General features: G+C 61.1%; 1 protein-coding gene across 23 annotated transcripts; it reads right to left on the bottom strand.

Annotated features, from left to right (window-relative positions):
- Positions 1 to 431: 431 nt before the first annotated feature.
- TTLL10 (tubulin tyrosine ligase like 10) lies at positions 432 to 26,966 on the bottom strand. 23 transcript variants are annotated; one of them, XM_027110599.1, is made up of 16 exons: positions 26,839 to 26,950; positions 20,362 to 20,406; positions 18,194 to 18,462; positions 17,372 to 17,437; positions 15,105 to 15,417; positions 14,265 to 14,397; positions 14,031 to 14,149; positions 13,820 to 13,949; positions 13,053 to 13,124; positions 12,470 to 12,555; positions 11,910 to 12,129; positions 10,847 to 11,018; positions 10,190 to 10,330; positions 3,641 to 3,757; positions 3,218 to 3,280; positions 432 to 2,873 (listed from the first exon to the last, which is right to left on the bottom strand). In XM_027110599.1, the coding sequence occupies exons 3-16, from the start codon at positions 18,374 to 18,376 to the stop codon at positions 2,355 to 2,357; spliced, it is 2,334 nt and encodes a 777-aa protein (XP_026966400.1). In that variant the 5' UTR covers positions 18,377 to 18,462; positions 20,362 to 20,406; positions 26,839 to 26,950; the 3' UTR covers positions 432 to 2,354. The 23 variants fall into 23 exon arrangements, with proteins under 23 accessions (XP_026966400.1, XP_026966397.1, XP_026966413.1 ...); XM_027110596.1 differs by having other exon boundaries at positions 26,787 to 26,891; XM_027110612.1 differs by having other exon boundaries at positions 15,105 to 15,441; positions 26,787 to 26,891.
- Positions 26,967 to 27,886: the final 920 nt, after the last annotated feature.

Below are 27,886 nucleotides of genomic sequence, written 5' to 3' on the forward strand. Positions count from 1 at the left end.
GTGGGGGCTGCAGGGATGGTGGGGGTCCCTGGGTGGTGCTGGGTCCAAGCAGGCAGACAAGGGGGAGGGGAGGCAGAGGCCCTCAGCCCTCGCCTAGGATTACGAGCTCCAGCTGCAGTGCTGGGCAGCCCCGTCCCAGGCACTAGGAGTGCCCCCTCCCCCCCCCCCCCCCCCCCCCCCCGCTGAGGCTGCTCCTCAAGCTGCTGCAGGGGGCCCCGCACATCATTTGCATGTCGGGGCACCTTCTACCTCCAGATGCCCAGGTGCCCCACAGCCGACAGCGCTCCAGACTCAGCTCCCTGCCCGCCTCTCCCTGGCAGCCCGCACAGTTCTGGCAAGGACACTTTGGAGCCCGATGGGGGGCTGGGTGGGGCAGGAGAGGATCCAGATGGGGGTGTGAGGGTGTGGCCGTCGCCCCTGGGGTGAATGAGTAGCAAGGAAACCTCATTTATTGAACTCCAGGCTCTTGGGGTAACCAGGCGCCCAAGAGCAGCAGACAGTCCAGGGCTTTGGGGGAGCCCGGGGGCGGAGGTCCAGTCAGGACATGCACTTCTTAGCCCACCACGGTCCCTGTGGGCCATTGCACGCACTCAGGGCCTAGGGATGATGGAGGCGGCAGGGACAGCTGCTCCCTGAGGATCGGGTCGCCTCCGTAGACACCGCCCTGACCAGCAGGGGAACAGTCCCGCCAAGGCTGGAGGAGAGTTGGAAGGTCCTGGAGCAGCACTGCTGCCACCACGGGCCACATCGTGAGCCACAGGACAGCGTGGGCAGAGGCCCCGTGGGCAGGATGTGAGGAGGGGGTGGGAGAGGCCTCAGAGATGAGACATGGGGTCTAGAGGCCCCTTGGGCGAGTTAAGGGGGTGACCCCGAGGTGACATGGCTGTGTAGTGTCCTGGATGCCAGCAAGGAAAGTGGTCCTGACCCCGAAGACACAGGCGTGGGTTTTACAAAGACCTGGGTGTGCTCTGCCCACCGAGGAGGCCACCTCTCCCTGATGGAGACGGGTCTTCAGACACAGAGCTGGCCAGCAGGCTGCAGAGGACGCAGTGCTGGGCTTGACCCCTCATGGAGAGACCACCAGACGTACTGGGAGGGGACTCAGGGTTCCCAGACCCCAGTCACCCAGTGACAAGTGTGCTCCTGCCCTGGGGACCCCACACTCTGGGCCACAGCAGCAGGACGACGACGGGGTGCAGTGGTGGTGGGAGGGTGGGTGGGCTGTGAGTGACAAGGCAGGTGAGCCCTGGCCTGGGCCCCTCACTGGCTCTGTGACCTGGGAGGACTGACTCTACCTCTCTGAGCCCCGCTTTCCATCTGGCTCTTCTCTCCCTGGCTCCCTGGCTCCCTGGCTCCCTGGCTGCATACCTCCAGTGGGCTGGCCGGAGGCTCGGCGGTCAGTGCCCGCCGCCCTCTAGCGGTGCTGTGGCCGTTGCATCCCTGGGAAAGGAGTGGGGGGGCAGCGGGGGAGGACAGGTCGGTGCCCCTCGGGTCCCACCAGCACGCCAATGCAGGGCACAGCAGGGGTCCCGGCGGCCCCTCCCCCCTTGGTGGAGCCCGCTGAGGTACTGAGCGAGGGTGTGCAGGGCAGGAGGAGGGCATGTGGCTTGGCGGTGACCGTTTGGAGAGATGAGGGCAGGGGGACGCTGTGACAGCTAGGGTGGGCCTAGGGATGGGGCTGCCCAGACCCTGGGGTCTGGACTGGGGGGGGGGGGGGAAGGCCAGGGTGGAGAGGGGATTATGGCTGCCCCAGGACGCTTGGTGGCAGGGGTGTGGACACATGAGAGGCCCTGAATCTCCTAGGAGCCTTGAGGCTGGGCACACAGGGCACACAGGGACCTGCTGGCTCGGCACTTCCCTCAGGGCGCTGTCCTGCCACGACCATATGCCGGTCACCCACAGCCTGGGTCCTCCCGGCCTCTGCAGGTCTCTGCCTGCTGTAGAGTCCGGGCGCCGCAGGTGGAGGAGAGCTCAGGGCGCTGGTGCTCCGAAGGCCCAGAAAGGAGCTGACCCTGGGCAGGGCGGGGACCGCAGCTCGGAGGAACATGTTGGGTGTGAGGAAGCCTTCCTAAGGGAATCGAGAGGGGTCCGTGAGGCTCTAGACCCTTGACTGGGGGACACTGGGCGCCTTTCCTGGGGACCACCGACCCAGGCAGTAGAGGTCAGGTGGGTTGTGAGATTGCAGGGCGGGTGGACGAGGGACGTAGGTGAGGGGGCCCAGGAACTGGAAGCAGCCCACGGTGGGCAGAGTCAGGGGCACGGGGGGCCTCATCTCCCTTTCCTGCCGGGCAGACACCCCCATCCCTCGACCCTCGTGTCCCCCCAGGGACGGGCCCCAGCAGTGGAGTAGCGGCTCACGGGGCGCAGGGAGGCTGCCGGAGGGGGTCTCGGGGCCCGGTGTGCGGGGAACCCGCGGACCAGCTGCAGAGGTCGCGTTTGTAACAAAAAAAGCAGCTTTTATAGGCCCCCGCGAGGGCGCCGGTGGCCCGCGTTCTTGCGCTCCTCCTCCGACGACCCCGGGGAAGGCTCCCGCGCCGGCTTCCCGCCGCCCGGGGCCTCGGGGTCCCCGCCCTGGGCGCCGTCGGGGCTGGGGGTCGGAGGCCGGGGGCGCCGCTGTGCGGAGGAGGGCCGCCCGGGCGCGCCGCTGGGGCCCCGGCGTGGTGCGGGCCTGCGCGCGCCCGGCCTGCCGGCGGCGCGGAGAGCGGGGGACGCGGCGGGCGGCGACGACGGCGGGCGGGGGACGCTGCGGGAGCTCCCGGGGCGCGGCCACAGGTCTGCCTCGCCGTTGTGCAGGAGCACGAAGTGGCGCTGGGACAGCAGCGGCAGCATCTTCTGGCCGCGCAGCCTCTTCTGGAAGGTCTCGAGTGCCAGGTCTGGGGAGGAGCTGAGGGTGAGCCCGGCTGGGGCGGGGGAGGCGTGGGGGGAAGGGAGGGGCGGGCACCCAGCCTCCCCGGCATGGCGTTCCAGGGGCTGGAGTTTACGGGGCTGAGGGATGGGCCAGGGGTTGGGGTGAGGCGTGGGCGGGCATCACCTTGGCTGGGAGGTGGGGGCCTGAGCAGAGGGTGGGGTTGCCATGCAGCCTTTCGGGGGCTGGAGAGCTAGGTTTGTGGATGTCTGAACTTGGGGAGAGGTTGGGCAGGCAGAGGGGTCGGTTTGAGGGTCCTGGGGGCTGGGTAGGGGCCTCACCCAGGGTCTCCGTGACCACGCCTGGAATCACCTCTTTCAGGACTTCACAGTTGGTGTGCAGGGCAGGGTTGGAGCTCATCTCCAGCAGCCACACCTGGGCCCAACACTGCTCAGCATACCTCCCTCCCTACCACTTGGCCAGCAGGAGGCTGAGGCCCTGGTCCCCATTAAGCCCGGTGACCGGGCAGGTCACTTCTTTCCCATGGCCTCACTCCCCCATTTGCCCAAGGGGCTAAGACTCTGAGGGTCTGAGAGTCTGGCCTTGGGGGCTGCCCCAGCTGCAGGAAGAGCGAAGCCTTGTGGACACACCACCCCCAGGGCTAGGGAGGGTGCATAACTGCCTGCTCCAGGGGCCCGCCTGAGTGGTCAGGGTGTGCACAGAGGGCCCCTGCCTCCTGCACCTGCATGCTGGGCCCCGCCCACCCCACCCCACCCCGGGACGCCTCAGCAGCACCTTGAAGTTTTCATCAATCAAGAAGTCACAACCAATGAGGTCAAAGTAGCCCAGCTTGCACTTGAGCTTGGATTTGACAGACAGGAAGCAGTGGGCCATGATCTGCTGCATCCGCTTCTGTGGGGGGGTGGGGGGGGTGGAGACAGGATGTCACCTGTGGGCCCTGATTACACCCTCCGGGCCTGAACAGCCACATTCCCACCCCTCACCTGCGCTCCCACCAGTGCCTGCACTTTCACATTCTCAGGGTCACAGGCTCACAGCCAGAAACTCCTTCACTCTCATTTTACTCATTTCACAAACGTGTGGACCTCCTATTGCGTGGCAGGTCCTGGGGTCGAGAGTAGAGAGAGCTTACGAGGAGTCTCTGCCCTTGAGCAGCTCACTCGTAGGAGAGAAACAGTTGTGATGTGTAAATCGTTATGCACTCTGCACAGCACATGGAGCCATACATGCTGATGGAGAAGATGAAGCAGGGTGAGAGGTGGGGCGTTCTGGGTGGTGTGGAAAGGCGTCTGATCTGGGTGGGCCAGAGAGTGAGCAATGGGTGAAGACTGAAAGGGAGAGCTGTGGGGTGGGGATGGGACACCTGGGTAGAGCAAAGGCTGTAAGTGGGAGCACGCCCAAGGTGTTGGAGGAACAGAGTGAGGCTGCTGTGGCTCGAGTGAGCTAGGAGGGCAGTGGGAGATGAGACCAGAGTGGCACCAGTCACATCTCGGGGACATGGGAAGACCTTGCCTTTCACCCTGAGGTCAGAGCTGTTGGAGGGTGGAGCATAGGAGGGCATATCTGACCCGTGCTCTAATAGGGTCCTCTGGCTGCTATGCTGAGAGAGACTGAAGGGCCCCGTTGCAAAGATCCAGTGAGAAATATGGGTGGCTGTGTAAGCCGAGGTGGTGGAATGGATGCTGGGTCTGTGCTGGGGTAGAGCCAGCCTGGTTGATTGATGAAAGGATGGTGAGCTGTGAAAAGAGGAATGCAGGGTTATCCCTAGGTATCTGGTCTGAGGCTCTGGAGGATGGAGCCCGCATCAGCGGAGAAGGAGAGGAGGCCCATGGAGTCTGAGACATCTGTGAGCCTACAGATGGGGTGCTGGGAGCCAGGGTTCAAGTTCAGGGGAGGGGTCAGGGCCGGATGTTTCAATGTGGGGTCTTGAGCACATAGATGGAATTTAAACTCAGGCGATGTCTGATAAAGACAAAGAGTAGATATCAGTGGGTACAGCAGATAAAGAGTAGAGCCAGGCTGAGCCCTGGGCCTCCTGAGCAGCAGTGCGGAGCCAAGGGGCCAGCACAGGGGGCGGAGGGGGGGTGGACGAGGTCCTGGAAGCCATGGGGAGTGAGGAGCTGTGTCCAAAGTTGGCTGACAGGTCAGGGAGAAGAGGGCTGGACTGACCCCTGGGTTTGACAGCATAGAGGTCACTCCAGTGAGCATTTCAGCGAAACAACAGGGAGAAGCTTTGCTGAGCAGGTTCAAGAGAGGCAACATAAAAACAGCCCAAACTGGCCAAATTTGTCAGAATTAACCTTCTCAAAATGCTGGAAATTAACCAAAGGCGTCCAGCAACATGAAGAGTGTTTACTCAAGTAAAATCTTAAATCTTGGTAAGAACAGCAAGCTTGGTAGCGTTTTAACTTGCCCTGACTTTATCCCTGGCACCCAGCTCAGTGCCTTGGAAAAAGCCTGTGTTCCTGGTGCTGGAGATAGCAGAACAGACCTGTCTGGCAAAGAACTGGACTCATTTGTTGTGATGTGTCTGATGGTTCCATGGCAGACCTCACTTGAACTAAAGGAAAATACAAGAACAATGTCTTACCAAATAGAGAATGCCAGTGAAGAGATAGAAATTATAAAAGGGAGCTGAATAGAAATTCTGGAGTTGAAAATTATAGGAACTGAAATAAAAAATCACTACAGGGGTTCAACAGTCCATTGGAGTTGTTCAAAGATAGATCAATTGATATTATCTAGTCTAAGGAACAGAAAGTCAAAGGAATGAAGAAAAATAAAGCTACAGAGACCCGTGGGACACCGTCAAGCAGACCAAAATGCATAAGGAGATCCAGAAAGAGGGCAGAGGAAGAGTCAGGAAGAATATCTAAAGAAATAATGGCAGTGGGACTTCTCAAATTTGATGAAAAGTAATCTACACGTTCAGGAAGGCCAGTGAGCTGCAAGGAGGATAAACTCAAAAAGATCCACCCCAGCATAAGCAAACTTTCCAAAGACAAACAGACGATGTTGAAATCAGCACAGAGAAGCGACTCATCATAAAGGCTCCTCGATAAGACCAACAACCAGTTCTCATTAAAAACCATGGAAATGTCCATCAACAGATGAACGGATAAAGAAGATGTGGCACATATATACAATGGAATATTACTCAGCCGTAAAAAGACATGAAATTGAGTTATTTGTAGTGAGGTGGATGGACCTACAGTGTGTCATACAGAGTGAAGTAAGTCAGAAAGAGAAAAATAAATATTGTATATTAACGCATATATGTGGCACCTAGAAAAATGGTACAGATGAACCGGTTTGCAGGGCAGAAATAAAGACACAGATGTAGAGAACAAACGTATGGACACCAAGGGGAGAAAGTGGCACGGGTGGTGGTGGTGTGATGAATTGGGAGATTGGGATTGACATGTATACACTAATATGTATAAAATGGATAACTAATAAGAACCTGCTGTATAAAAAAATACATAAAATTCAAAAAAAAAGAAATAGCAAAATAGAAGATGTAAATCCTAACTTATCAGTAATTATATTAAATATAAATGGAGTAAGCTTTCCAATTAAAAGAGATTGTCAGGATGCATTCCCCTCCCCCCCATACACTATCTATGAGACTCACTTGAGATTCAAAGACACAGATAGGTTGAAAGTAAAAGGATAAAAAAAAGATATATCAGGGCTTCCCTGGTGGCGCAGTGGTTAAGAATCTGCCTGCTAATGCAGGGGACACAGGCTCAAGCCCTGGTCTGGCAAGATCTCACAAGCCGCGGAGCAACTAAACTTATGCACCACAACTACTGAGCCTGAGCTCTAGAGCCCCTGAGCCACAACTACTGAGCCTGCATGCCATGACTACCGAAGCCCACGTGCCTAGAGCCCATGCTCTGCAACAAGAGAAGCCACTGCAATGAGAAGCCTGTGCACGGCAACGAAGAGTAGCCCCCGCTCGCCGCAACTAGAGAAAGCCCGTGCGCAGCGACCAAGACCAAACACAGCCAAAAATAAATAAATAAATAAAATTAAAAAAATATATATATCAGGCAAACAGTAACCAAAAGAGAGCTAGAATATCTATACTGATAGCAGATAAAATAGAGTTTAAGGCAAAAATTGAGGACATTAAGAAAAAAGAGGACATTTCCTAATAAGTCAAGAATATGTAATAATCATAAACATACATATACTTAACAACAGAGCCTAAAAATGCATGAAGCAAAAACTGACAGAATTGAAAGGAGAAATAGACAATTCAGTAATAATAGTGGGAGACTTCAGTATCCCATTTTCAATGATAGAACAACTAGACAGAAGATCAACAAGTAAATAGAAGACTTGAACAACACTATAAACCAACTAGACCTAAAAGACATCTGTCGAACACTCCACCCAACAGTAGAATATACATTCTTTTCAAGTGTGTGTGGAACATTTTTCAGGATAGACCATGTGTTAGAGCATAAAACAAGTTTCAATACTTTTTGTTTTTTTTTGCGGTTCGCGGGCCTCTCACCGCTGTGGCCTCTCCCGCTGCGGAGCACAGGCTCCGGACGCGCAGGCTCAGCGGCCATGGCTCATGGGCCCAGCCGCTCCGCGGCATGCGGGATCCTCCCGGACTAGGACACGAACCTGTGTCCCCTGCATCGGCAGGCGGACTCTCAACCACTGCGCCACCAGGGAAGCCCCCAATACTTTTTAAAGGGTTGAAATCATACAAAGTATGTTTTCTGACCACAATGGAATGAAATTAGAAATCAATAAGAGAAAGAAAATTAGAACATTCACAAATATGTGGAAATTAACACACAAGCAACAAATGAAAACAGAACACACAAAATCTTATGGGATGCAGTGAAAGCAGTGCTCACAGGGAAATTTATGGCTGTAAACACCTACATTAAACAGGAAGAAAGATCTCAAATCAAATCAATAACCCAAACTTCAACCTTAAGAAACTAGAAGAAAAACAAACAAACAAACAAAAACAAAAAACGAACAAAAAACCCAAACCACACCAAAACAAAACTAAACCCAAAGCAAGAAGGAGGGAAATAATAAAGATTAGAGTGGATATTAATGGACTAGAGAATAGAAAGCAACAGAGAAAATCAATGAAACCAAAAGCTGGCTCTTTGAAAAGATCAACAAAACTGACAAACCTTTAGCTAAATTGAACAAGATAAAGGGGAGAAAAGACTCAAATTACTAAAATCAAGAAAGAAAGACTTACAGAGATGAAAAGGATTATGAAAACGATTACAATTGTTCATAAAATACCATGAGTACCTGCATTCGAAACAAATTAGACAACTTAGGAGAAGTGGAGAAATTCTTAGAAAGACAAACTAATAAGTCTGACCCAGGAAGGAATAGATAATCTGAATAACCTCTAACAAATAAAGGTTGAGTTAGTAATAATTAAAAAAATAACAATTCTTCCCACAAAGGAAAAGTCCACAATAAGGTAGCCTCACTGGTGAATCCTTCCAAATATATTTAAAGAATTAACACTAACTCTTCACACACTCTCCAAAAATAGAAGAGAAGGGAACATGTCCAAAATCAGACAGACATACAAGCAAATAATGCTGTGGACCACATTACTTATGAGGGTAGACACATAAATCCTCAGTGAAGTACTAAAACCCAGTCCAGCAGCATATTTAAAGGACAATATGCTACACCTGCGTGAGATTTATCCCGGAAATGCAAGGGTGATTCAACACCTGATAATCAATTTCTGTAATACAGCACATTAAGAGAATGAAGCTGCAGCAACCGAAACGGCGTGGCGCTGGCTTAAGGATAGACATACACACCAATGAAATAGAATTGAGAGTCCAGGGAGAAACACATACATATCTGGTCAATTGATTTTCAAAAGTGCGCCAAGAACAGTCTCTCTGACAAATGGTCCTGGGACAACAGGAGAGCCACATGCAAAAAGCTGAAGTTGGACCCTTACCTCCCACCATTACACAATAACTAACTCAAAACGAGCTAAAACTATAAAACTTTTAGAAGAAAACATAGATGTAAATCTTTACAACCTTGGAAATGGCAATGGATTCTTAGATATGACATCAAAGCATGAATAACCAAAGAAAAAAATCGATAAATTGGACTTCATAAAAATCTATGCAAAAAAGGACATTATGGGGAATTCCCTGGCAGTCCAGTGGTTAGGACTCTGCACTTCCATTGCAGGGGGTTCAATCCCTGGTCGGGGAACTAAGACCCCTCAAGCCGAGGGGCCCGGCCAAAACAAAACAAAACAAAACAAACAAAGGACATTATCAAGAAAGTGAAAAGAGAAATCACAGAATGGGAGAAAATATTTGCAAATCACACATCTGGTAAGGGTCTAGCATTCAGAATATATAAAGAGCTCTACAGCCTAAGAAGGAAGAGTGAACAAAGGATCTAAACAGAAGTTTTTCTAAAGAAGATACAAAAATGGCCGACAAATACGTAAAAAGATGCTCAATATCATTATCATTAGGAAATGCAAATCAACTCCACAATGAGATACCACTTTACACCCACTGGATGACTATTAAACAAAAAAAGAAAAATACCAAGTGTTGGCAAGGATATAGAGAAATTGGAACCATCATACATTGCTGGTGGGAATGGGAAACCTTGTAGCCACTGTGGAAAATGGTTTGGCAGTTCCTCAAAAAGTTCAACATGAGTTACCCTACGACCATGCAGTTCCCTTCCTAGACCTATACCCAAGAGAACTGAAAACATCTGTTCATGAATATTCATAGCAGCATTACTCATAATAGACAAAAAGTAAAAACAACCCAAACGTCTATCAACTGACGAATGTTTATCCAAATAAATCGTGGTCCATTTATACAATGAAATAGTTTTCAGTCATAAAAAGAAACGAAGGGAATCTTGAAAATGTTATGCTCAGTGAAAGAAGCCAGGAAAACCCACATATCATGTGATTCCATTGACATGAAATGTCCAGAACAGGGAAATGCATGGGGACGGGAAGTGGATTAGCAGTTGCCAGGGGCTGGGAAGGGCAGTGGGTACCGAGTTTCTTTCTGCGGAGGTGACTGTGTTCTGGAATTAGAGTGGTGACCATCCTGCAACTCTGAGAATCCACCAAAAACCACTGAGCTGTACTTTCACAGAGTGACTTTTGTGTCGTGTGAATGATCTGTTTCAGAAACGGAGAGGAGAGGGTCCCTGGAACCCACCGCTGCGCGCACGCCCAACGGCAGCCCCACCCAGGGACTGACGGTCCCGACCCCTGGCCCCTCCCAACGCCGTGTGGGCGGGGCGCGCACGCACCGCGAAGGTGGTGAAGACCCAGTCCCGGGGGAGGCGCTTGGCCTTGCGGAACTTGTCGTTGATGTGGCGGTTGAGGTGCTCCATGCTCCACACCGTGTCGTCCTTGAGCAGCAGGTACAGGGGGCTCTTCTTCTGCATGAACTGGGAGGCAGGGCATCGCCTGGAGGCCCGGCCCCCACGGGGGGCCCTGACAAGAGCCTCACCCCGACGCGGCCACCAGAGACCCCACAGGGGTCCCGCTCCTTCGGGACACCGAGCCCCTGCCCCAGCACCTCCTGCCCCTGAGAAGTACCCCCAGATCCTCCTGGGGGGCCACTGCCCAGACACCTCCCTTTGAGACCCTTCCACAGAGACCTCTGCCCACAGCATCCCTGAACTGAGGTCCTCACGGAGGCCCTTGCCCTTGGCCCCCACCCCTGCTGGGCCTGACCCACACCCAGAGGGAGCTGAGCTGGGGGTCGGGGCCACGGCTCTCAGTCTGTTCACCAGGATGCCCAGCGGAGGCTGAAGGTGAGAGGCAGTGCTGGCTGCAGGCAGGGGCAGCCCAGGCCACCTCGGGGTTTGGGCCATGTCTACAGTTGGATTCTTTTCCCATTCTTGAGCAGTGATTTTTGTCCAAGGCTGCAGGGAGGGCCCTCACCTGTGTGGGGCATTTACCTGGTTGGTTAAATGGCCACAGAGGTCGCTGGATTGGGGGTCATAAAGGCCGAGGGTGAGGCGAGCGTAGCCGTGGCCGAAGAACACCATGTAGGGCATGGTGCAGGCGATGAGCAGGTAGGAGCGCACGTCGAACTTCTTCCCATCCAGCAGCAGCGGGTTCTGGATGTACCTGGGGAGGCGTGGCTAGTCTGGCCCGTGCCCCCACCTGGGCCTGCCAGTTCCTCAGCACCCCTGCTACCTGTCTCAGGTGTGAGCTGTGGGTCCCCTACCCTGGCTGGGCGCAGTGTCCACTGGTTAGGGGACATTTCCGAGCCTGAACACATCAGGGAATTGGGAAGGAGGGCCTGGCCCCTAGAGCTCAGCCCACTGGTGTGTGTCTGGGGCACCCCAGGGCGCAGCCCTCGCTAGAAGCCTGGGAGGCAGAAGCAGACTGGGCCCTATGGGCTGGGAAGACTGCCTGGAGAAGGAGGGAGGGGTGACCTTGGGCCTTGAAGGGCAGGTGGCTTTGGAGAGGCAGGGAGGGGACATCCCAGTGGAGAGAGCTGTAGGTCTAGAGACCCAGCGGCTGGGAGCAGCTGCTTGGGGTGGCAGACAGCAGTTGCGGCAGGAGTGAGGTCCACACTGGCAGATAGGCAAGTCCGAAGGGACCTTTCTCAGGCTCGACTGTGCCCCCTGGTGTGAGGCTGAGGGTCTGGACCCCTCCCAGAGGCAGAGGGAGCAAGGCGGGGTGGTCGGCTCTGCCTGTGGGCCTGAAGGCTGCAGCTGGATGCGTGGGGGATGGGGGAGAAGCCGGGCTCCCTGCAGGTCAGAGGGTGCAGGACCCAGGCTGGGGCACAAGCTGACCAAGCCCTCCCTGCACCACACCATCCAGGAGCCTCCTGTGTTTGGGGGGGGGAGGGTATATCCTCTGAGATCCTGACTGGATGTGAAAACCCCACCTCTTCTGGCTACACAGGGGCCCAGCTGGGGGCACCGCAGCCTTCCACCGCCAAGGACTCCTCTGTGGGCCCCGCGACGCCCACGAGCCTCACAGGCACCAGCGGGCCTGGGTCAGCCCCACCTGGCCAACGCCCCTCGGGGTGCCCACGCGCAAAACCTCTGCACGACCCGCGCCTGAGGCGCCCGGAAGGGCATCTTGCGGTAGATGGGGTCGTCCTCGATGCTCTGGGTCTTGGCTTGGAGGGCGGCGACTTCCTCCTGGTTCCGGAGCAGAAAGATGCCTTTGCCCTGGTTGGAGGCGGTGGGCTTGCAGATCCACATCTGGGTTTCTGCGGAGAGAGCTACCCGAGCCAGGGAGCCTGCCTCGCCCCGCCCATCCCTGCCTCGCCCCGCCTTGGCCCCAGCCCCGCCCCGCCCCGCCCCGCCCTGACCGCTCCCAGCCACGGCCCCGCCCCTGCAGGCTTTGGCCTCCACTAAGGTCCGGCCATGACCCCCCGCCCCACCCAGCATCTACTCAGCACCAGCCCTGACCTCACCCACCCTGGCTCCACCCTTCCACTCCCTGACCACGCCCCACCTCGGCCTCGCCAGGGCCTTGGCCCCGCCCTAATCTCGCTCCCACCTTGGTCCAGCCCTGCACCGGTCTCCCCAGAGCGGGCCTGGCGTCCAGGGGCCTCTCACCATCAAAGAGGGTAAAGAAAGCCTCTCTCTCGTCCCTGATGTCCAGACGGTAGGTCTCTGGGAAAAAGTCTTCCATTTTCAGGACGCTGGGGAAGCAGGGAGGTGGGGAAGACACTGGGAGGGTTGTCCCCCTCCCCCAGCTTGGTCAGCCATTCTGGGGGTCTGACCTGGGGTAGGCTGGAGGGAGAGTGTCTGCTAGGAAGCTGCGCTGGGCTCCAGGCACTCCTGCCCTCTTTGGTTTCCTCTGAAACACACCCCCACCCCCGGCCCCCAGCTCTTTCCTCTGCAGAACCTTTGCACCTTCTGTTCCCTGACCAGGAGCACGCTTTTCCGGCTCTGCACACCTGGCTTCTCTGCCGGCTGCCTCACCCACCTCCCAACCCCTCCCACCTCCCTGCTCTTCCCCCTGCTGCTCTCGGGCCTTCGGGAGTGGTCAGTTCAGAGCTGGGTCTCCAGGCCAGGACAGTGCCCAGCATGCAATGAGCGGTCAGCATGGATCCCCTGTCCTGGGATGCCCTGTAACCCCTTTCACCGAGCACCAGGCCATCCTTCAGTTGAGGGCAGAATGGCTGGGGGAATCTACCTCTGTGGCCCAAGGTGTCCTGAGCTGCTCCACATGAGCTCTTCTGGGGCGGGTGTCGTGTCCTTTCCAGATCTGTACCCCAGGAGGACACAGGACCTGGCCTGAGTGGCTGCTCAGTGTGTGGAGAATGGATGGGGGCGTCGAGAGGTGGGGAGTGGGTGGGGGCTTGGCGGTAGACTGGTGGTGTGTGGATAAGTGGATTTTGGATGGAAGTAGGTGGATGGGCAAGTGGTCTGGTGGGTAGACGGATGCCTGGAGGGGGTTGGACCAGAACTGCTGACAGAATTGGGTGGTGTCGTGGATGACCAGGTAGTGGGTGGGTGGCTGCCTGCCTGGTGGGGGGTGGACGAGGGAGGCAGATGGTAGGTGGCTGTTTGGATGGGCGGGCAGACGTGTGAATGGCCGGGCAAGTGAGTGGAAGAGGAGTGGGCACATCGAGTGGGTCGGGCACGGCTCCGGGGGGAGGGGAGGGCCAAGGGGCAGGAATGGGTGTGCAGTGGACGGCAGTGGGTGTGGTAGGCAGTGGTGACTGAATGCAGGACACCAGTGGGCGGCTCTGTGGTGAGCGTGTGAGGACCGCTGGGGGGCCGTGGGCTGGGTGGCTGGAATGGTGGCCGGTATTGGGGGTGGAGACAGATGGGTGGTACGCGGCTGGGTCAGTGGGAAGGCGGGTAGGCGGACCGACTTGGTGGAGGGCGGTCAGGAGCAGCGATTGACGCGTCGGGTGCGGGGTGCGCCGCCGGGGTGGGGGGCCAGGGCATCCTCACTTGGCCTGTGCGCAGGGGGCCAGCTTGCTGGTCTTGCTGAGGACACGCGCGTGCTCCCTCAGGGCGCTGAGAAGCCCGATCTTGGTGGTAAGGAGCTGGCTGTTGGGGAGCTGGTACAGCAGCTGCTCACCTGGCGCGACAGAGCCCGGGCAGCGTGCGACCGCGCATGCGCGCGTGGAGGGCCGCCCGCTGAGCCTGGCCCCGCCCCTACCTTCCCGGAAGCTGCAGTAGGTGTCCCTGCACTTGACCTCGCACCACTTGAGCTTGTAGTCTTCCCGCCGGCTGTCCTGGATGCGCTGCCAGCCCTTGCTTTTGCAATAGGAGCTGATTCTGCAGGGGCGAGGGGCGGCGGTGACCTGGGGGCCGCGGGGTTGTGGGCCGCGGAGCGAGGCTGGGCCGGGGCCTGCAGGCGGTGGGGCTGGACCCAGCCTGAGGCCCCACTCACATTGCGGCCCCGTTGGTGCCTCCGATGTAGAAGAAGGGGCCCTGCCCGGTGCCGGGCCGCTGCTTCTCCCCCTCCAGCGGGTGCTTCTCCAGGAGGGCGGCCCGGGGCCTGGCAGTGTCAGCATCGTCCAGCTCTGCGGGCAGAGTGGGTGGTCAGAGGCTCTGGCCCAGCTGGTGGCTTTTCTGCCCCTCCCTGGGCCCTGCCTGAGCCCATCTGCGTCTTGGTCCAGCTGGCTTAGCTGACGTAGGAGCCCCTCCTCTCGGTGGCTCCCCATTGATCTCTCATGGGCCCAGCCTGTGAACAAGGTGGGGTCAGACAGGGGGCGTCCACTCAGAATCTGACTGGAACCCCTGTGCAGTCCCCCCAGCCGTCTCGGCCCATCTCAGCCCAGCCTCAGGCCCAATCAGAGGGCCTCCTAGGAGAAAGGGGGCAGGGTCCCTCCTTACCAACGGCAGGGGCTTTGTGTGGGGCAGAGGCTGAGGTGTGAGGCTGGAGCTAGGGGCAGATGTGACGCAGGGACGTGCCCAGAGGGCGGGGGTCACAATGTCCATCATGACGTCATGGGTGGCCTACAGCAGTCAAGGGAGACCCCTCTCCGCCTGTTCAGACCCCGACTCTGCTGTCCTCTGCCCTACTCGGCTGGCCCAGATCCCACACCCAGCACATGGCCTCCTGCTGGCCCCTCTCCCCGGGCATGGCTGTGTGGTCCCCCCGTGAGAAGGCCTTCCTGGGGATGGGGTGCCTGTCCCTGGGGAGGCCCTGGCTGCATACACCTGGTGCCCAGCGGCGGCTCCGCCGGACCCCTGCCATCCTTGACCGCTTGCCTCTCTTTGTGCCAACCTGGGTCCGAGGAGGTGGTCCCTGGCAGTGGAGGAAGTGGGTGCGGCTGCGGGCCGCAGGCGCTGGGGCACTGGTGAGGGGGCACCTCTGGGAAGACGTGGCCCCCACCCCTCTGCGGGCCCTTTGGGCGGCCCGTGGTCCTAGCCCTTGAACTGGGCACGCAGTCAGGCCCGCCCTGCCCGGGGAGGGGTGCTGCCCAGCGTCCTGGATTTGGGCTTCCTCTTGTGGGTGGCTCCCGTCTCTGTGGTGACTGTGGGGCCTGCAGGGACTGTCCATCTGGTGTCGGCATCTCTGCGCTTGGCCTCCCTGCCGGCTGTTAGGAGGGCTGCTGTCAGGCCTGCGGGGTTGGGGGGCGGCAGCCCTGAGCAGTCCCCTCCCAGAGTCAGGACAGGGCCATGAGGAGGCCCCGCCCTGAGGATGATGCCTCCCTAGGGCTCCTTTCCTGTGTGGCTAACTCGGGAACATTTTAGGGAGTTTTAGCCATTCCTTGACAGGTCCTTCCCAGTTTGGGGGCTGCTTGGGAGGCTAGGATTTTCCGAAAGATTGAAGAAACACAAGCAGTGGAAAGGCCAGTACCCTGGGAGCTGGCAGGCAGAGAGGGGCTCCTGCATTTGCATACCAGGGGCTGGCAGCTTGCCCTCCAAAGAGGACAGTCGCTTTGCAAACAAACCAGCCGGCCACCCAGGAGGTGCTGGCCAAGACCTTTGTCCCCACTTAGGACAGAAGAGGGTAAACTGGGAACAGCTGTCAACGTGGTTACAGGGCCTGGGTGCGGGGCGGGGCGCGGGGAGGCTCTCACCCCCCTGCCAAGCGTCTCCTCCCCAGCCCTGCCCCACCCAGAACGGGAGGGCTCCTCTGTGGCGGCTGGACCCCGCCCAGCATGACTGCGGGGGGGCGGGGGTGGATAGGAGCCTGCTGAGCACGGGGAGGGTGCGCACGTGCGTGTGCGCGTGGGTCTCCGCGTTGCCTGGGAGACCCGCACCTTGCTGGGGATGGGGGCCCCCAAGGAGGATGACGGTCAGTACTCTGCCCCAGCACTCCCACGTGAGCGGCCACTGAGTCAACAGACATCTGATGGAGGCCCCCAGGTGTGAGCGACAGGTTGACGCCCAGAGACAGAGAAACAGGGCCCTGCGAGGAGAGGCCGGGCGGTGGGGGTGGTGGCGGAGCCCGAGGCAGGGGACGCAGCCCTGGGAATACGCTGGGGCAGGACTGGACGGTTAGAACAAAGGGACAGACAAGGTGGACGAGCTCATGGAAATACGCAGCACAGCCTCGTGAGAAGCTCAAGGCGAGGAAGTGTGCTGGAAAGGAGAATGTAAAGAAGGAAAGGCACCCAGCGGAGCCGGAGACACCTCAGAGCCGGAGGCAAGGCTCCTGTGAGCCGCCCAGCGTGGTGGGAGGTCTTCAGACCCCCCTCAGGGAATTCCCCAGTTGAGCCGGACCTGGGAAAGGAAGCTGGGGCTGTGGTGTGGATCAGCTCTGTGCCTCGGTTTCCCCACCTGCAGAGTGGGCTGGGAGTACCAGTGGCCTGTGTGACACATGCACACAGCTGCCTGGTCACCCATGTTGGAGGAGGGCCTGTGTGACGACGGTGAGGCCGGAGAGGGCCAGGCCGGTGCCGAGCAGGGCAGTGACCTGCCTGCAAGGAGCGTTACTGGGGGTTACAGCATGAATGTGGGGGGTGGGAGGGAGCCCCGGCCCCCACAGCCCAGCAAAGGGTAACTTCTGCGGGGTAACCCGGACCCAGCAGCGAGCGCTCCCGGAAACGGGAGCCGGGAGGTGGGCACGGAGTTGCCGGATTTCAGAGCAAGCTTTGTAAGCCTGTGCCTCTGTTTGCCTGTCTTAACTCTGATATCTTATTTCTTCCACGAAGAATTAAACAGGCCATGAATGACTATTTCTTGTCATTCAAGTTAACAGAAATTAAGAAAAAGAATCCTTACTCTGGGCGTGCACGCGTGTGGTGGACGCGGTGCGGGTGCCCCGGGCTGCAGGACATGGTGGCCTGCGGGGCTGCGGGCGGGGTCAGGGGTCAGAGCCTTTGCCGAGCAATTGCCTTTCTCAGAGTCTCTCTGACGGACTAATTCTAAATAGCAAGCTTTGTGCTGAAAGGTGTTCCCGAACCGTTATCAATGGTGGTGAAGCTCGGGTTGCAGTGGCCCTGCCCGGGGGTGGGGGGGTGACGGCACCAGGCCCTCCGCGAGGACTGCAGGGAGGGGTCGGTGGAAACAACTTTATAACGAATTTTTAAATAAACTTTTTACCTGGTCAGGTAAAAAGTCTGGCGGGAAATGGCGCTCCGGTGTGATGAATGGAAGACCCTCGTGAACCTGAAGGAAACATCCAGGAAAACGAGGTGACACCCGTGTCCTGCCAGGTCCGTCCTCCAAATACACGTCTGGGGACGCGGGGCTCAGGAGGTGCTCTCGTTGCTCGTCAGGCTGGTGCCTTCTGGCCAGGGCTGAGCTGTCTGGGGGGACGTGGGTCCCCGCAGACTTTAGGAGGCCGTCCCTTCTGGGGGTCGGTCCTGGGAGACAGACCTGGTCCTGAGCAAAGGAGCTGGTCCTGAGGGGCCGCCACGCCCGGAGGCCTGCCCTGCTCAGCCTGGCCTGGGGGTCTCTGCCCAGCCAGGCACCCGTCCGCTCCCCTCGCTCGCCTCCCTCACACTCCTGGGCAGAGTCCCGAGAGGACCCACAGGGCTCCTGGGGCCAGGGGGCTGGGCGGGGCAAGGGACGGTAGGCCCCAGCCCTCAGGGCCAGCCAGGACCCCCGCTGGTGGCCCGCTTGCCCCTCTTGCCTGCCCGACAAGGTGGTGTGAGCCCTGTGCCAGGGAAACAACAGTGGTGACCAGGCAACTGTCTCCTAGCAACCATGACCCAGTGGCCCTGAGGGGAGCAGGTGGGTGGGGAAGGGCAGGAGGCCGGGCACCAGGGGCAGCGGCCAAGGCTGGAGGAGGGGTGGCATGGGCACCGTCCCCACCTGGGTCCTCCGTCCTCCCGGGACATTCCCGAGCCTTCTCAGGATCCCCAGATCTGTGCCAGCCCCCCAGGCCTGACCCATTATGTTTGTGTGCTCAGTGTGCTTTACCTGTGTTATTTCATCTCCCCTTACCACGGCCTCTTTACAGAACAGAAAGTGGGCGCTCAGCAAACCCGTGCCTCCGCAAGGGGCTGAGAGGAGCTCACGCCCAGGTCTGGGAGGCCAGGGCGTGTGGGAGGGCCGCTGGCTGCCCTGCATGGCCCCCTGCCTCTGTCCTCCAGAGCCTTGCATGGGTCACCAGGGTGTCTCTCCTTAGGGAGCCTTCACTTGCTTCTTGTAGGGTGGATGGTGGTCCCCGTGCCATGTGTGTCCACGTCCTAAGGCCCAGAAAGTGCCGTGTGACCTTACTTGGAAAAATCGTCTTTGCAGATGTGATTATCTGATGGGCCCTAAATCCAGCGACCAGTGGCCTCGGGAGAGGGAGGGAGAGCGGAGGAGACACAGAGGGGAGAAGCCAACTGAAGATGCGGCAGCGGCCGGAGGGATGCGGCCACAAGCTCCCGGACGCCTGGAGCCCCAGAGGCTGAGAGAGGCAGGAAGGACCCGCCCCAGAGCCTCCGGAGGGAGCAGGTGGCCTCCAGAACCGTGAGAGAATACATTTCCGTTGTTTCAAGCCACCGAGTTTGTGTAATTTGCTGTGGCTGCCCCAGAAAATTAATGCACCCCTTAAGCGCCCCCTCACTTTAAGGGTCCCGGGTGGCATTCCCCACTGTGGGGAGGCCTCCCTGACCCCACTCAGAGGCTGACGCACTCCCACCTGTGTGCCTGCCTGCACCAGGTGTTGGGGGCCTGCAGGGCTCCGTTCTGCTGCACTGTGGTCTGACACCCCTTTGCCCAAGGGTAGCTGTCGGTTACTCTGGAGGGGCGGAGAGCTCCTCCACCCAAGTCCTGGACTGAGGGGCAGGCAGCCTGACCTCGGGAGCTGGTGGCCCCCTGCCTGGGCCTGCTGGGTGCAGCACCCGGGGGCGGGCAGTGGATCCCCTGGTCACCTGCAGGCCACTTGTCTTCCCCTTGGCCTGAGCACAGTTTCAGAACCCCCAGGTCGTCCTCCCCCGGAGCCCATGCCCCACTCCCCATCCCTTCTAGAGGCCCAGACCCCTAGGAGCTGGGCCAGCCCACCACCCTGCTGCCCTATGACTCCCCGTGGGTTCTGGGGAGGCGGCTCCCTGCCCACGTGGTGACAGCGAGAGCTCAAACTCAAAAGCTGCCGTATAACCCGAAACACTGGTGTGGGCGCCAGCCCGGGGCAGCCCTTCCCGCGACGGCCTGGGACTGGGCCATCGGTGGCATCTACAACCCCGAACAAGGCAGCCAATCATTAACCGGCCGCCCCGCAGGGCGGATGCCTCTCCCCGGGTGCCACCGGGCTTGGCTGGGCTTGGCCCCAGTGCCTGGAGGCAGACGGGGCGGTCCAGCCCCGCTGGGTAAAGGCCCAGCACCCCTCCTGCAGCTGTGGTGCGGGTCTCCCAGGCAGCTCAGGCCCTGGCTCCCCACGGGGAGTTGGTGCCTTTGCCAGGGCTGGAACAGGAAGCTCTCCTCACCGGCCCCCGTGCGGCCTCTGGGCCCCTCTGCTGGGCTCCTGCATGGTTCCCGCTTGGCCACCTGCTCAGAGAGACCTTTCTGGGCCACCCTTACCCCACCCCCACCCTGCTGCCACCTCTACTGCCCTGGCTTCTGCAGCACCGGCAGCCCCTGCAGCTGACTCGTCCTGCGCGGAGCCTCCTTGCTGCCTGTGACCCCCCTCTCAGGGACATCCCCCCCCCAACCCCCAGTGTCTAGAACTGCACCGGCTCCCAGAGGGCGCTCAGGAAAGAGTGGGTGCTGAGGACGGAGGGAAGGCGGGGAGGAGGGAGGAGGGACGGTCCCCTCCGCCCTGGCTGTGGCTGCGGAGCCCTGGGTCGGAGGCATCAGACAGGCCTTTGCGAAGCCGTGGGTTGGGACCCTAGGACCTCCTTGGAATTCTCAGGGGAAGAAGGGGCTGGTCCCACGAGGCCAGGGGTGGGACCGGCATCCGGAAGTTTGGTTTGGGAGGCAGCTGTAGACAGAGGACGTCTTGCTGAGCCTCTGTGGGTAGAAGGGAGCGGGCAGGGGCTGCCAGGCCTTCTGCCCAGCGTGCATGGGTGACAGCCTGGCCCGGCACCTGGAGAGTCCCCCGACCGCCCAGGTCCCGAGTCGCGCCTGTGGGGACCCAGGGGAAGGAAGAAGAGGGGTCTCACCTGTGGGGTCTCCACACCTAGCACCCTCCAGGGTTCTGGTGCCACCTGGGGTTGGGGAGAGGGCATCCTGGGGCGTCTCTTGGGCACTGCCAGCCATGGGCACCCTTCCACGGCCTGGGCTGGGGGTTTGGGGCCAGGGCTGCTTCTGTCCTGTCCCCCTTACCCGCCGCCCCTGCCTGGTGTGGGTGTGGGGTGGCAAGGGATGAGGGTACCTTCCTGGAGAGGCTCCTGGGGGCTCCAGGGATGCGGCTGCCTGCGGCCCAGTGGCAGTGCCAGCAGCACGGGGGCTGCACCAACTGCTCGCCAGCCTTCAGCGTGGGGCCCACCGCCCGTGGAGCCCCCCCACTATAACACCAACAGCCTGTTGTGTCTGCGACAGAAATCCCCTGTGGGGCGTCACAGGGCTCCCCCAGTCAGGGACACGGGGGCTGTGGGTGGTCAGGCGTGGCCTGTGCCCTGGGGGCACACGAGGGCTTGCGCCTGGGCAGGAGTGTACAGCCGGCTCAGGCCCACTGCTGGGACCCACGGACCCCGGCCTCCCCTCCACCAGGCATCCGGTGAGCAGCCCCTCCGCCGGTGGCGATCAGGCCATGGATGGACGGCATTACCAGACAGTATTAGACAGAAGGAGCAGATCTAACCGTGTCTGGTAAGACACCCATCGGCAGGCTTTGGTGCAGGCAGGCTCATCGGCGGCCCTTCTGGGAGGGCCTGGGGCTTCCCCTACCACCTGTCTCACCGCACCGTGAGGAAGTGGGAGGGCTCGGCGGCAGGACCCCCAGAGCCGCCTGGGGCTTCCCCTACCACCTGTCCCGCCGCACTGTGAGGAAGTGGGAGGGCTCAGCGGCAGGACCCCCAGAGCCGCCTGGGGCTTCCCCTACCACCTGTCCTGCCGCACCGTGAGGAAGTGGGAGGGCTCAGCGGCAGGACCCCCAGAGCCGCCTGGGGCTTCCCCTACCACCTGTCCCGCCACACCGTGAGGAAGTGGGAGGGCTCAGTGGCAGGACCCCCAGAGCTTCCTAGTCCGTGGAGCGGCCCCAGAGCCCTGGTGGCCTGGCCCAGGGCTGCTCCAAGGAGGGCTTTCCTGCAGACCCCGTCTGGGCAGCAGCCCAAACACGTGTTTGTGGGCGCAGCTGGGGAGCAGCCTGGTGTCCCTGCTCTCGGTCCCGGGTCAAGGTGGCTGCGGCGCCCTCGCAGCTTTCGGAACGGCCCTCGGCCGGTTAATGAGTAACAGCTGGGCCAGGGGCAGAGCCTCCTCCTGTGGGAGAGCCACTGGGGCCCAGGGCAGAAGGGTCACCCCTGTGCCTATGCCGGCAGGTCTGGGGGCTGGTGTCCTGGCTTCAGATCAAAAAGATAAAACAAAAGACCATCCCGGCCTTGATGGTTTGGGACAATGTTCCCAATCTCGCCTACGACACTGCGGGGGCTGGGGGTGGGGAGTGCAGCACAGAACGTCCACTGCTCCAGGCACCCGGACACACCCTTGTCCCCCACCACGTCCCCAGTGGACCGAAGGAGTAAGAGGGGTGACCGCCCACGGCCCCAGCTGACTGGGACCTCTAAGGGCAGGCCGCCTTCCAGCGGTGAGCTGGGGTGCCCTGGACAGCCGTAGTGGACATCTGACCCTGTGTGGTGGACGGGAGGGCCCGGGAAGGGAAAGTGGGGGCTGCCTGCTGCCAGCCCTGTTCCAGCCAGAGGCGCGTTTCTCTGTGTGGCTGCTGACAGGCCGCCGGCCACTCCGTGGGGAGAACCCAGGCCCAGCCACGGCGGATGCACAGGAGCCTGCCTGCAGGCTGGCGGCCCTTCTCAGGCCCTAGCCTCCCGAGTCCCTTGGGGAGCACCGAGGGCCCCGATGTGGCAGAACCGGCCCTGCAGCGGTCGGCAGAGGCCTCCCTGGTTGGGCCGGGCTGCAGAGCTGAGACAGGCCGTCTGCCCGTCCCCCAGCTGGCCCGGGGCTCGGCCCAGCTCTGGAGTCCAGGAGCTCAGGACCACGTGTCCTCGGGCCACTTCCCGGCAGGTGGTGGGTCACCTTTGAACATCGTTACCAGACAGTGTTAGAGTCGAGCCGAGAAATCCAGCACTGTCCGGTAAGATGCCCACAGAGGCCCAGGTGTGCCTCGGCCCGAGGACGCGGGACGGACGTGGGCGCCCCACGGCCCACAGGTAGGGCCCAGGTGCAGGCAGGGAGGCCTGCGTGCTGCTCCCTGTTTTCCCAGAGCCAAGGGCACTTGGGGCCACGGCCCCGGGACCGAGGCCGGAGGTGTTGCTGGCCTGTGAAGCGGCCCGCCCACCCGGGCCCAGGCCTTCGTCGCCGCTCCACTCGGCCCACACCTGCCAGGGGTGGTAGCAGCACCTGCTTGGGCGCCATGGGCAGGGCCCGGAACCCGAGCATCCTAATCCCGGATCATTGGGGGCGGGGCACCCGGTGCAGCTGCAGGAAGCCTTTGATTCTGGAGGCTGAGAAGGGGCGCAGACACGTCCGGGCCTGGGGACGGGGCCTGCCCGAAGCCAACTTTCTGCCTTAGAGCCCCCCCCCGGCAGCCACTGGGACAGGACAGGGTGGGTGAGCTGACTGTGGGTGTCAGGGGCTGTGGCTGGCGTGGGGCCTGCGTGGGAGAGGTCGGGGCCCGGGGCCAGGCTGGGGGAGGGCGGCCCCGTCGCTGCGAGCAGGGCCCCACCGTCATCATTACCAGGCAGTATTAGAGACCAGGCACCATCCAATGCTGCCCAGTAAGATGGCGATGGCCGTCCCGAATGGGGTCTGGGGGCCGCCCGTCTGGGGTGAAGAGGGGACTCGATGGAGGGGCGCCCAGCAGCCTGGGGTGGAGCCACGGCGTCTTAGGGCACTGAGGTGGGGAGGGGCCCGGAATGGCCAGGGCTGGAGCAAGTGTGTGCCCTGAGGCCACAGTGCCAGGCAGGCGTCATGTGTGTGGGGTCAGCCCGGGGGGAGGCGGGGCTGCAGCGCCTAGAAGCCTCTGGAGGCCAGGACCACAGGGTGACCCCCTGCCCAGCCAGCCCTGGCCGGCCCAGTGGGGCCACCAGCTCCGGGCATGGGGTGGGCGCCTGTGGGGGGCAGGGTGTCCTGCCCACAGGAGCCCAGGGCCTAGGGGCGGGAGCAGAGCGGGACCCTCCCGCTGAGCCGACGCAGGGACAGGCCCAGCCCCGGGGTCCTGGGTGAGCACGAGTGTGTATGAGGCTCTGTCTCTCGAGTGCAGCCCCAGCACGGTCTCCAGTGCCCACCCTCCCGCCCTTGGCAGGAGCGTGGACGAGCTTTGGGACCAGCAAGCAGGATGGTGTTCCCAGGGCCCAGGGCCCCCACCTCTCACCGAGCAGCCTGTCCCCAGCGCCCCACTGTTGTGTGGCCCTGGGGTTCTGATTGCTGCTGGCTGTGAGGTCCAGGGGCGGGCGAGGAGGTGCTGGGCCTGCAGGAGGGGTGCAAGAGGGGTAGCCCGGGCCAGACTGCACCTGGCGGTCACTGTGGCTTGTGTGCCCACTGGTCTGGGGTCCGGCCCCAGAGCAGGTGGGACAGCAGCCCCCAAAGGCAGAATACAGGGCAATAACCCCCAGGTGCCTGCGGCGGCCAAGCCAATCTCACAGTCACCCCCAGGACAGGTGGGGCCCTGCCCTTCTCAGGGTCCACACCGGGGGCCCCTGCAGGGAGCTGCAGACCCCCGGCCCCCTGCCCTGGGGGACTGTCCCCGTGCAGGCGGCGCGCAGGCCTGGAGAGCTGGCCAGGGCAGCTTCTCAAGGTTTCTGGCACCTTCCACCCGCAGAGGCTGCAGGGAGGGGCCTGGGCCCTGTGCTGATCCCCCCGACCCGAGGCTGCCAGACTGACCACCACAAAGACTGCGTCCACCCAGCCCCGGGCCTCAGCCAGGTCCACCCGGTTCTCTGGCTTCATGCTCGGGAACAGGAGACATTTCTCACAGGGCCTGACCTGACTTAGGCCTGGCCTTGGGGGACACGCATGGGGAGTGGGCTTCATAGGCGCCCGGACCCTCCAGGTGACCACGTCCAGGCTCCGAGAGTGGTGCCCATGGCCGGGATCCAGGCCTTTGCCCCTCTGGCCCCTCCTGGCTCAACCTCGCCTTTCAGTGTCCATCCTTCAGACCCGTAAAGTCAATTCGCTTTTTTCTGAGCTAAGTGAAACAATTTAGACTTCACTTTCAGAGCTGAGTTCAGTTTCAGCTCCACTCCTGGCTGCCAGGCTACAGGGTTGGGACAGGGGCCCAGCATCCCTCCTTGTAGCCAGCCCACCGTGCCAGCCCTACTTGGGGAGCCCCGAGGGCCCGGGAGACCCCACAAGCCCCGGCCAGCCCAGCTGCAAGCCAGGTGGACAGGCCAGTCCCGCTGTCCGCTGCCCGCCAGCGTATCGGCTGTTATGTTCTCCCCTAGGAGGCAGAGACCTGGGGCTGGTGGGCAGCAGAGTGTTCCCTCTTAAGCCCCAGGACAGAATCCCACTCTCCTCCTGAACCCAGAACCTGTACATACACAAGGAAAGACCAAGGCCCAGCCGGGCCCCAGCACAGCTCACTTGTGGGTCAAGGGCCTGGGCGGCCGTGTGGCTTGGGGCAGGCAAGCGAGTCTCACTGGCTGAGATGAAAAGTGAAAATAAATGTAGCCTGTTTCTCAGTGCCCCCAACGGTGCTTTCTTAGCCAGTTGTTGGCAGGAGTGAAGCCAGCGTGTGGCCCCTGGGTGCGGGGTCTGGTTAACCATCACCATTCCCACCAGGCTCGGGTGGGGACATAGAGAAATCAGAGCATCTCCTGTCTGGAGAGCAAACAGCCCACCTGGAGGGTGCCCAGCCTGCCCGGCCCAGCAGGACCCACCTGCACAGGACAGGGTGGGGTGGGGAACACGATCCCAGCATGAAAAACCAACAGGCTGGTTAACCTGCCCGACGGGCCTTAATCAATGGTGAGGCCGCACAGAGAACAAAGCACAGAAACCCAACCCCTGTGCGCGGAGCAGGCGACGCTGGGGCGCGTCTGAGGCCAGGCCGCCATTCCCCGCCTCGGCCCTTCGGGGCGCCCTCCCCACACCGGAGGCCAGAGCAGGCTCCTCAGGAGGCTGGCGGCTTCCACGGGCTGTTTTGCCATCTCCTAAGTTCACCAAACAGATTTTGCAAAGAAGGTATTTGCAGATGATCAACGCGTCTGAAAATGCACAGTGGACTGCGTCCATATTTTATGGTGCTTTGCATTTTCAGAAATGCAAAACTTCTTTTGCCTAATTCAGCGTGCTGCCAATGGCTCTAACTTTGAAGCATTTCATCTGAGTTACTAGACAAAAGTAAAAGAAAACCAAACCGACCTATTTTTCTAGATGCTCAGCCTAAAAAGGCCTAAAATGCTCCCAGTGGATTAATTAAAACAGCCTGTCCTTCTGCCCTAGAAGCTTCATTCATCAGGAACAATGAACCCTATATTATGCCTCAGAGAGAGCTAGCCTTCTGTCACATCGAGGTTATCATCTCCTAAGCTTCAAAACTGCGGAAGAAAGCCAACGACTGGGCTGGGAGAGCAGCTCGCGCGCCACCTCGCTCAGGGCTGGGTGTGCTCGGCCGGGGCAGCGCGGCCGCCCTTCCGGGACGGTGCTCGCGTGGCTGCTGCAGAGGCTGCTATTTCGAGCTTAGGTGGAGGATCTTTAGAACAGACTTTGGACCTGACCCCGGTCACCGAGTCGTGGGCGGGGGCCAGCCTGCACCTCCTCAGACGGGGGCAGGTGAGGAAGAGCGCGAATCCGGGCCAGACCGGCTCCGGCCCGCGCTCCGGCCGGCACCAGCGTGGCCACTGGCGAAACCGAGCCCTGCCCGGGAGCAGACGCACGGAGACCCACGGCCAGAGCCCCCGCGTCTCAGGCCTTCCCAGCAGCCGGCTGCGGGCGAAGAGACGCCTCAGCACCGGGACTTCAGTGGCCGACCCGGGAGAGGGCTTTCCAGAACGTCCTGTGGCGGGCGGAAGGCGGGAACCTGCAGCTGGCAAGCCCAGTCTGCCCTCTGGCCGGGCGGGAAGACCCCCACCGGCCGGTGCTGGCGCTGCGGACGTGGCCTGTGCACCCTGACCGCCCTGGGCCGCGGGGCGGCTCCACGCCCTGCATCCCCGGCGCACCCGGCCCCGGGGCCCACGTTCGCGCAGAGGAAGGGCCCCCCTTCCCCGAGCCCTGGCCCCGCCGGACGCTGCGGCCCGATGGGCCACTGTCACCATCGCTCGCCCTCATCCTCCCTGGGTGGGCGGCGCAGGGGCCCACAGTGCTGGTGCCGGGGGAGGCCCTCGGCCCAGGGCGGCGCCCTCAGGCTCCCCCACCTCCACCTCCCGCACTGACCTGCCCCGACAGGATCTGGGCCTGGAGGACGAGGGTGGGAGGCCGCTCCCACCCCTGCCTTCGGCCCGAGCCCAGCCCCGTCCCTGCACCTGGGACCCACCGGGCCTCTGCGCGGACGCCAGGGAAGCCTTGGTGCTGGTCGCCCCGAGTACCTGTCAGCCCCTGGTCCGTGGCCTGGGCGCCCAGGTCTGGCTTCGGCCCGACCTGCCCACAACCAAGGTGGGACGCCTGCTGCCTGGGGAGACCCGCGGCCCGCCGCCCTCTTCGGAGGCTCCGCACAAAGGAACCCGAGGTCCACGCGTGTGCAGTGGACGGCTCGCCGGGCCTTTGGGGAAAGTTCTGAGAGCGACTGGGAACAATGGAGATGGTGCGGGGCAGGGCAGGGAAGAGGCAGCGAGGCCCCGGCTCGCCTTACATGTAGGGCCTCCCCCCTCCCCACGCAGGTGTCTGCTCTGGGCCCGACCAATCTCCACTCCTGGCGGCCGACAGGTGTGTCCCCCGGGCTCCCATAGGCCGGGAGGGAGGCAACTAGTGACGCAGCGGCAGGGCGGGCGCCGGGCCTGCACACATTCCTGCCCCCGCCTCGCCCGACTCGCCCGCCCGCCGGGCCAGGTTGAACAAAAACCAGGGCAGGGAGCGTCTGCAGGGGCTGCAGTGGAGCGTGTGAGCCACTGGCCAGGACAGCCGGCAGCAGCTCCTGTCCAGGTGCTGGGCACGGCCTCGCTGGGCCAGGGAGGGAGTGGAAGGGGGTCACGCCCTGCACCCCTGCTTTCCGCCCGGTGGCCCCAGCGACGCCCCTGCCCCTTGGGGCTGCGGCCTCCCGTTGACAAAGGGCAGAGGCTGGACCTGACCCCTCCGCTCGAGGCCCCCAGCCCCGCCCCTGTGGCAGGTGGCCCCCGCATCAGGCCGTGAGCCACACTGACCCACGCGCTGCGGGAGCCAGGCCGCGGGAAGGCGGCCCCGCTGCAGGGTGGGGGCCTGCCTGGCGACCGAGGCCTTGGCAGCCCCTGGGACCCCCATTTTGGAATCCCTGGACTAGGGATGCAAGGTTTTGTGATGGGGTTTGGAAGGGCCTGGGGGCCCGTGGCCACAGGGTGGGAGGCACAGGGCCCCAGTCCAGCAGGACACATCCTGAGGATTTCATGCTTGTTCCCTGCTCCTGACAAAAGGGCCTGTAATGAAACAACTGTGATCCCAGTA

The sequence above is a fragment of the Aethalodelphis obliquidens genome, unplaced genomic scaffold, assembly GCF_003676395.1.
Source record: "Aethalodelphis obliquidens isolate GAN/ISIS:26980383/991018 unplaced genomic scaffold, ASM367639v1 scaffold9, whole genome shotgun sequence".
In the NCBI taxonomy this organism is placed as follows: Eukaryota; Metazoa; Chordata; class Mammalia; order Artiodactyla; family Delphinidae; genus Aethalodelphis; species Aethalodelphis obliquidens.